The 9,852-nt window shown below is 37.8% G+C and overlaps 2 protein-coding genes across 3 annotated transcripts; both read right to left on the minus strand.

Annotated features, from left to right (window-relative positions):
- On the minus strand, positions 1–860 carry LOC130732077 (uncharacterized). Its single transcript, XM_057584200.1, has one exon. The coding sequence runs from the start codon at positions 576–578 to the stop codon at positions 234–236; it is 345 nt and encodes a 114-aa protein (XP_057440183.1). The 5' UTR covers positions 579–860; the 3' UTR covers positions 1–233.
- A 1,140-nt stretch (positions 861–2,000) lies between these two features.
- Positions 2,001–7,285, minus strand: LOC130715386 (uncharacterized). Of its 2 annotated transcripts, none has more exons than XM_057565484.1 (3): positions 6,653–7,285; positions 5,233–5,304; positions 2,001–4,769 (listed from the first exon to the last, which is right to left on the minus strand). In XM_057565484.1, exons 1-3 carry the CDS (start codon positions 6,660–6,662, stop codon positions 2,635–2,637), a joined length of 2,217 nt encoding a protein of 738 aa, XP_057421467.1. In that variant the 5' UTR covers positions 6,663–7,285; the 3' UTR covers positions 2,001–2,634. The 2 variants fall into 2 exon arrangements, with proteins under 2 accessions (XP_057421467.1, XP_057421471.1); XM_057565488.1 differs by lacking the exon at positions 6,653–7,285 and adding an exon at positions 6,099–6,435.
- Positions 7,286–9,852: the final 2,567 nt, after the last annotated feature.

Here is a 9,852-nt window from a genome sequence, read left to right on the forward strand (position 1 = left end):
TATTTCAAGTATAGGACTAGCATTCACATATTTCAAAAATCATTCATGACAAATTTTTCAAATATACATCAAATCAAAATTAACTTGATTTAGCAGCAAAACTAAGTTCACTCTAACTCATTCATTCAAACATGATCCACCAATCAAGTTTCATAACCAATTAACCCATTGAAGAATAATGCAGAAAAACAACAAATAACTGAATTCAATGATGTAACATGAACATTGAACAATTATTCATCAGAGCTTTGCCTGAGCTGCTGTTGTTGTTGTTGTTGCTGTTGTCGTTGTTGTTGTTGTTGTTGCTGCTGTTGATGATGTTCCTCTTCTTTCATCTCTTGAGGGATCTCCACTGGTGGCGCATCCTCGCCGCCGTTGAGATCCGCCGCCGGCGGAGGAGGAGGGGCTATTCTGCCACCGACGCAGGAGGAGCATTTGGTCTCGACCCAAGATTCAATGTCGTATGACCCACCATGACCCATGACCCGACGACCCGAACAGAGCCTACCAATCATACCAGCTATGACACCCAGAACCGTGATCACTGCAAGAACCGCTATGACGGGTCCAACCGACATGGTGGCTATTGCACAGTAGATGTTGACATCTGATAAGAATGGTTCCTTTCAGCTATTTGGATTGTGGGTAGGTACTTGGCAGTTGCAGCTAGAGTTGAGGTTGAAGGTGAAGGTTCTGAAAGAGAAGGATCAGAAGAAGAGAAAGGATGATTTATGGTTTTGTTTGTGTGAGTGTTGGGGTTTATGGAGGAGGGGAGAGAGTGAGCTCTAGCAGCAGCACATTTGGGAGGGAGGGAGGGAGGGAGAAAACAACTTGAGGGAATGAGGTTGAGTTCATTTGGTTTCACACTTCTTTTTTATGGGAGAACATCAAGGATCCAGATCCATGTTTATTGCTTTCACACTTCTTTTACTTTATGACTTTATGTTAATGTTAATGGTTACATTCATGATTTATGGTTTCTTTTCTGTTTACCTAACATATTCTCATAATCAATAATCAATAGTTACGATATTCATTTTTCGCTCAAACTATCAGCGGTAGGAGACTCAAGAGTTGAGAATCGAATCTTCGGCCACTTGCTGAATCATTATGTTAACCTACTTGGGTTTGATTCATGTTTTTTTAAGATGATAAATAAAAGAAAAACTCTATATCATCTTTGTATTTTGATTCATTCACACTTTTATTTCTCTTTCATTTCATTTCCACTTAATTTCTCTTCTTCTCCTATTTTAATTTTTTTATCACATCACTTATTATATCTTTTATTTCTCACTATTTTCTTTTGATCGTGCTAAACTACGCTTACGCCTATTAGCGATCTAGCTAGGTCTAGCTAGACTATACTTCTCCACACTCACTCTCTCTGATAATCAGAACTAAGGGTTGTGAAGTCCATTTAAACTAGAAAAATTGATCTGGCATTATGTAAGAAATTGTAAAGAAGGATATAAAATTTAATTTAACAACTCTCATGTCAAGAGTTGCATTCATGGAGATCCTCTAGCTTGTTGAGTTTCCTGTCACTATGCAGCAATAGCATCCTGCAATATCTTCCTCGTAAAGCACAAATGATAATCATTGTTAAGCAGACCGAAAAAATCAACAGAGGGGAATCACAGTCCATAGTCCATACTTGATGATGATGGACCTTGACAAACACATTGTCCCTGTTGTGGCAGAGTACTTACTGAAAAATATTCTTTTTTGAAGATAGCTTCCATAGCCATGTTGTAAACAAAATCAAATTGATGGTAGAGACTATTTTAAATCAAAGTGATTCTGCTGTGAAACCCTCCCTCATAACTTTCTTAGTTAAAAAGTAAAAACACTCACTAAGATGATATATGATCTAGGAATAAGGCTAAACTATTTTTTATGAAGGTTTGACCAACCATAAGCTATCATGATCTACAGAATCACAATGCTACAATATCTTACTGCTACCCTAAAGAGTATATTATACTTGCACTATACAATTTAGAGAATATTTATACTAATCATTAACATCTTGAAAAAGTGAAGGCAATAACTGCTATAAAAGTTCTCTTTGGAGTGTATTAGAGTTTTATACAAAGAAACCTAAAAATTTCATCACAACATCTACCTTTGGAAGAAGCTGAAACCTTAACTTAATGAACTAGCTTTAACCTCTCGATTTGTGATTTGTCAGGTCCAATGGATGCTTTCAAGTTGCAAGGAAGACGTGCCAAGTGTAGTACACAGTCACCCAACATTAAAAGCCAACCGATGTGAGAGGTTGGATTGGGCAAAAGCTGGTTTACAATCACCCAACATCTATATGAACACACTCAGAAACCTAAGCATTTCATCACAAAATTGACCACAGGAAGAAGCTAAAGCCAAGTGTACAAATGCACTAGCTTTAACCTCTAAATAGTCAGGTCGAATGGATGCTCCCAGCCAGGTCCAATGAATTGTGTTTAAAATTTTAATCAGACAAAAAACCCAGTAAACACTCCAAAATATACCTTGCCGCGATGAAGATACCAAAACAATAAACTAAGAACCTGAAGTCCTAACAATGCATTTGAATTCCCAAATTGCAATTTACAAAAATAAAGCACCAAAACCAGCCCTACCAGCATCAAGTCAAGAGCCAGAAGCTCCTGAAGACTCTGCAGCATCTTCTAATCTCAAAGTTACCGCCATTTCTTCAATCATTTTACCTTTATCTGCTGATCCTTCCACAGCCTTGTTCAGCCTCTTCAACCATATATCATAGTCAACAGGGTATGGAGTTCCACAAAGGCTATCAACATAATCAGCAAATGCTTTCAAGAGAGCAGAAACCTGACCAAGATGTTGCTGGATCACGCGCTTCGCCCAGCTTCGCTCTCTCCATTGCAAAGCAGACTCAATAGAATCTTGTTGACTCATGGTCCCTCCACAGATAAAATAAAGAATGTAGACAATGCTTTCAGCATCAGAAGATGGACACAGCTTCCCATGCTGAAGTGCATGAGATGATGAGAATTGCAAGTTTATAGCAGGGCTATCCCTATCTTCCAACACGGCGCGCCCCCAAGATATCGGGACATACATTGCTTGGTTATTTGCAACTCCTTGTCTTTCGTCAACACGTATTATGTTCTCTGGACAGATATCACCATGCTGGACATTAGCCACAGCTGCGCTTCTGAGAGCGGCGAGACAGTCTCGGCATAAGCGCGTTGCTTCATCAGCAGAAAATGTCCCCTCATGAGCAATTACAGATGTTAGTGGCTCCCCTACCGGAGATGTCACCAGAATCGGAGTGCCGCACCATGGATGATCACACTTTCCTCCAGGGCTTTCTTTCTTGCAAGGACCGGAATGTACAATCTTACCTGAGGCAACAATTTCGGGTAAATGTTTGCTCAAGATTCCTTGATTCCTCAAAATGTTTAGCACTTTTGTTTGACGTTGCACTTGATACCAGAGGCTCATATCCTCCCAAGAAGGCTCAAGTCTAGATGGATGAGCACCTACATATAAAGACAATAACTCTGAAGGATGATCAAGACACACTGAACCATAGAGATAGTAGTTCCCTCCGACCAAAGATTCATGAATTTGGAAACTTTTCTGACCCTGCTGCGGATCATCCAAGACCAATATGTCGCCGTGCTTCAGCTTCAGACGTGAGGCTCGATTTTTGGAAAAGAACTCATTTTGGTCAAGTTCAACAATCTCTCCTGCACCATGATAAGGAATCAGTGCATTTTCAGTCTCAACGATGCAGCATTCTGTCCGGCGCTTCTGAAGGCGAAGGCTGTGATCTGAGATTAATGAGGCAACTGATTTTCGTGGCGGTCCGTTCCACTGGGCAATAGAGTAGAAAGTTGCCAATAGTATCTGCAGAGTTCCTATATCCCCCCATTTGGCATTTCCCAATCTGTTCCATATTGGTTCCGCCCGGGTGACACAAATTTCAGCATGAGTTTTTATCCATTCAGCCACAGACAGATATGGATTGCTTGAATTTAGCAAATCAAGTTTGCCAAGGTCACCACTGAGCTTCATCACCGTGCCACACTTAGAATCAAGAACTAGCAGAAAAACAGAATCACTGTTAATTGAACTTATCTTGCTCAAACTGCGCGAAACGAGAACATGGAAGCCATAAAAGAGAGCTTCACAAATAGTACTGGCTGACACTCTCAAAACATTGTCCAAGATTACTTCTGGCTTGAATAAGGCAAACTCTACCACCTGATCCCATTTGAATCTCAAATCACTCTCATTTTTTGATATTAGAGCTAAGCCGCGCATTTCCTTCAACCTTCCCCTTGACATTGCTTTCTCCACACTGCTGAACTTAGAACCAACATGAGAGGGGCAGGAGACACATAATGGCAGTGGTCCACTTTTATGCCAAAATGTACGCCAAAGGCCAATGATGATGGCGTGAAGGAAATCTTCTGCTGCTAGATACTGATCTTCCAAATAGTCATCAGAAACCTCAGAGAGGATTGGCATACGAACCAATTGCTGAAATGGAACCCCCTCTAATGCCAAATCAAGCTTGCGCAACTCATCAATCGTGAAGGGAGAACTAAAACTTTGAGACCCATCTGCTGAATCACCATTTAGATTCTCCAAGACCCATTCCTCAAGATACTGTGTGAATAACTCCAGGTCAACCAGTTTCCTTCCATATTCCTTGAGCCCCTTTAAAACTCTTCTGGATATAGGAACAAACTTGCTCATTCCTGAGGTCTCAGAGACATTACTAGTAGAAATAACTGCCACATAGAAAACCATGTTATATTCATAAAAAATAGTCACGACTATATATTATGGGAGAAATGCTAATGCTTTTTCATGGGAAAACTACTCCAAGCATGAAAACATAATAAATGAGAAGAGAACAAAGACATAAGAAGCAGAACCAAGAAAAAAGATTAATAACCAGAGTGGGATGGCACTATTTGTATGATACTATCATTAGATGTATTTCAGATGTACATCAGAGTATGCAGCACCAAGCTTGTGTATCATCAAAATTGTCTTTCTGTACTCATTTGAACAGAATCTTCAAACATACACTTCATTATTTCATCAGAGTTTAAATGCAACTACTTAAGCAGCATTATCCCTTGTACCGTTTCTTAAATATGAATATATCACTTTTCATGAAGACACACGGGCTCAGCCAGTACAAAAGAAAATGAGAAAGATTAAACCAAGGAAGAGTTCAATACATACCAGAGCTAGACTTCCTGAAACTCCCATCCAGACTTTTTCCTGGAGAGAAATCCATTCCATTTTGCAGAAAATCTGATTCACATGATTAAAAAGGTTAAACATAGAATAAATCTTTATATGCAAATATGTCCCGACCAAATAAATATTATATGCAAATAATTTGGCAATTCCCTAAAAGAAAGCAAGTCTTTATCTCGAAAGACTATCAACATTATCCCAACTGCAATAAAAAGAAACACCGCATATAAGAACACTTCTGATTAACAAATATCCTTCAACTCTTGAGGCACCAGAGAGACAAAAACATTTCTCAGATACTTGGGAAAAAGTACATAAGTACATACAAAGACACACATATATCTAGGATAAAAAGCATAAGATATTTTTCATTCTTATTCCTCAAGAGCATGGGAAACTATAATGTTCAAGGCCTCTAGAATCTAGATGTATTTTCTCTTCAAATATAAACCCTGGTAATTTTCTTTTTCAGTTTTGCTTATTGGTCACAACTATCCCTTTTTCCCACTAATTCCTTTTTTATTACTTCAATAGAAAAGAGAGTTGCCTCTAATAGCAAAGTGAAGTCAAAACAGGTAAGGACGTAGGGAAAATGAGAAACCAGCAAATGCAAAATTATAAGTAATTTCATTTATCGATCCTAAGAACTGGTCCTACATTGGCAAAACCTACCAACCACACATTAAGTCGCCTAAAACAATTAGTAGAGAAAAAGTAAATAAGAAAATGCTTTAACTTCAGAACCAATGTGTGGTTCGAAGATGGTACTGCAATCAGATTGTCTAGCATAAGGAATGCAGGGTTATATGAATCAATTTTATATCCACTTAATTGAGATTGTTGCTCACATTACACAGCCCAGGCACAGTTCAAGTACACAAATCTTCATCCACTACTGAATATACTATGTAAAAGAATTAATTCAATTGATTGGAGGCCAATATTTATGAAGTCCAGTGTTTCTTTTCAATCCAACTGGTCTCTTGCCCTATTTAGTAGAGAAAGAAAAGCAAGTTACATAATCAAGCCTAGAGTAATTCAAGAGAACAAAAGACATATGCAGCATTAGTGTAACTCATAACTCACAAAACAACCTAACCAAACAGCCTCCAACTTCAAACTAGTGCAGGGATCATGACCAATTGACCACCATATAAAAAGGCACATTATAAAGCCAACCAAGATGAGTTGTATATAGCTGGCATGGTAAAGGTGATTAGGTGAGAATGTTCACATGGTTCTCATATAGCATTTGATCCATGTCAGCATAAAAAAAAACCCATTAAGCAAAACACAACAAAACAACACCACAGCATAGAATTAGCACAATGCAATACAAATCAGCTATTGAATCTCAAATTTGCAAAAGGACATGCTACTAAGCTCAAATTGTGAAACTCACCTAATTGCATCTCGACCACCAAGGGGATTCTGGAAAAACACTCAAAAGCTGAAAACTTTCAAGGACAATATTCCAAGATCTCCCCAAACCTCAAAGCCCCACATTCTTCAACCCATAAGAGGCAATGTCTGTTGAGGATGACAATGACAGGCATTGCAGCCAGAAGCAGAAGGTAAAAATGGGACAACACAGAAAGTGAGAAAAATGAATCTTAAGGCATTGATGATGGAGAAAACCAAACAAGGTGCCATCTTGGTTTCAAAATCAGAAACAAGACAAACACTAGCTGTTTCCTCTCTCCTGTGAGGAAATGAAATAAAAATGGAAACTTTTTTGCTGTTGTGGTTGTTTTTGCAAGAGGGTGAGATTCTTATGGTGCAGAATCCACAGAGAATGGTGGTGGTGGTGGTGTTCCAAAAAGGGTGTTAGTCAAAATGCAGATTCAGACATAGTAAGAGGTGGTGACTAGGTGAGAAGATAAAGCAAAAGAGAGCATGGTGGTGGTGGTGTTTTTGAGCTGAAGAGAAATGATAAAGTATGTAGCAACCTGCAACGACAAGAGAGGGAAGCTATAAATAAAAAAGCTGCGGAAAACCCAATGAGGTTGTTGTCTCAACTCCATAGGTCTTTGTTGGCTGTTGGTCCCATGGAAAATGATGTCTCACTATGTTTGTATCCCCCTTTGCTATTTGCTAGCGCGTCCCTTCCAATTTCCAAACCTTCACTATGTGTGTTGACCAAAGAGAACTTTCACTTTGTCATTATTATGATTCTAAGTAACATTAACAAGAAATGCCTCTTCAAACTTGCCTCAAGTTAGATTACATTAAAGATTGGTTTATGTTGAGAATTGTAATGGAATCTTAGTAGTGTAGCTTTATTTACTTTGGCCTCCTATTTCCTTCTTTATGTCAATATCCTCTAATTTAACAAGCTTCTTGTAATAAGATTTGTAGGAAAGAGAGGTAGTGGTAAATGAATAATGTTTCATTCACACTTTTTTTGGAGGTGGAATAAAGAGAGAGATGGGAAGAAGAAAATGAAAAGTAAGAAAGAGAAAGTATGAGATGTGATAGATGATAAGAGAAAAATGATAGAAATAAAAATTTGTTAAAATGAAGTGTTTTGAAAATGAGGTGTGCATATATCATTGTTGAGTGATAATTGATATGATATGTTCCTTTAACGGTTTGTCAACTCCAAAACATTAACACTATGTTTGTTAGAGTAGTGTTACACTCTATTTGGTTTACGAGAGAAATAGAGAATAAAAAAGATGAATAAGAGTATGCGATGAGAAAAATAATAGAATTTAAGACCGGTTGATATGAGAGAAATATACTAATAAAGATAGAGGAAAAATGAAGTGATGAATGGTAGCAAAAATACATTTTTATCCAATTAAAGAAAGAAACAATAAAAAAGTTGGTGCATTATTCGAAAATAAAACAATTATAAGTATGTACCATTTCTTTTTTAAATGAGTAAATCCAAAAATTACTTGGACCCACAATCACTCCTCCTCTCTCTCTCTTGTAAGACCAAGATTTGGTCGTGTAGTACAACTCTATGTTTTGATAATTACAAGTTAATTATTGTATATGAACAATTATGGTACTCTAACGTTGTTCTCTGAGTGTTTAATTGACATGCTCTGACTCTGGTCTAAATACACACTTATCAGAAGCACAAAGCAAAAAGAGTAGCCAACACAATGCTTTCGCTCTCACTATGTTTTGTTTGAACAGTAGTATATGCTTCAGAAGTTTTGAAGATCATAAGCTCTGATGTGGATTCAAATCACTTCAAGTTCTGAAGACCAGAAACTCTGAAGGTCCAGAAGCTAAGAAGTGAAGACTCTGAAGTCCAATAGTAAGCTGGCTCTGAAGACCAAGTACTTCCAACTGTGATGACAAGAAGTTCTGATGAACAGTCCAGAAGCAGAAGCTACGAAGGTCAGAGGATCCAAGCTTCCCTCTGACTCTGATCTCATAAGCAGCACACGTTCCAACTTGAAGCGTCGCCAGATCAGAAGTCAACTAGGATAAGGCTCACGTCGCTATCCTAGTACAAAAACAATTGTACTATTCTGACGGTCTTACCTAAGATGTTCAACCATAGCAGAATCTGGAAGTTCCGGATTTACCCTCCAACGGTAGCATTCCATGCAACGGATACAACCCTAATCCTTGGAGTATATATAGTGGCTGAAGTTGGAAGAAAGAAGCTAAGAAACTTTGTGCAAAACTCAAGCAAATATTCAACCGATCATTTAGCAATTTTTCTTCAATCGTTCTTATTGTGTTTACCTTAGCTTTCTTAGAAGCACTTCATTGTAAACCAAAACCTTTCAAACAGTGAGTTTGTATTTCCTTAAGGGACCAAGTTTTGTCATATCCTTGAGAAGACTAAGAGAGTGAATCTTAGTGTTTGCTAGTTCATTGTATTGTTAGTCACTGAGCAGGTTGCTAGTGCAGTTGTAACAAACATTGAATAGTGGATTGTCTTCATTCTAAGAAGGAAGAAATCACCTTAACGGGTGGACTAGACTAGCTTGAGAGATTATCAAGTGAACCAGGATAAAATACTCGTGTGCTTTTCTTCATCTCTTATCTTTGCACCCTTGAGTTATTTGTTACGAAAAAATTTGTTTAAATCTTTGAGTGGGAAAAGTTTTTATCTGAAAATGCTATTCAAACCCCCCTTTTATCGTTTTTCATACCTTCATCTCTCTCTCATTTTTTCATTCCACCTAGCGGAGGTACTCACCTCTCTCCCATGTAATTATCTCTTTTCCATCTCTCAGCTTAACTCAACCTCTACCAAACAAACGATCAAGGAAGAGATAAGAGATAATTAGAAGGGAAAGAGGGTGATCACCCACATTTGGCAGAATGAGGCGAGATAAAAGATGCGAACCACCATTTTTAGTGGTTTCTTCGAAACGAAGAGACATGTGAGAGGGTTGTATTTTTTTAAATCTCTAACATAATAATAGTTATTTATAAATACTTAAATATTTAAGAAAAATGTCATTTATACAAAGTAATATTTTCTTTTTTCCTTCTTCATTCGACCAAATAAAGTGAGAGAGCTCACATCATTCATTCTCTTCAAAATTTCTTTTACTTCTGATGTATCAAATAACCTACGTCTACTATCTTTCTCTCTATCTTTCTCTTTGCTCTCTTTCTCTCCTA

The sequence above is a fragment of the Lotus japonicus genome, chromosome 1, assembly GCF_012489685.1.
Source record: "Lotus japonicus ecotype B-129 chromosome 1, LjGifu_v1.2".
Classification (NCBI taxonomy): Eukaryota; Viridiplantae; Streptophyta; class Magnoliopsida; order Fabales; family Fabaceae; genus Lotus; species Lotus japonicus.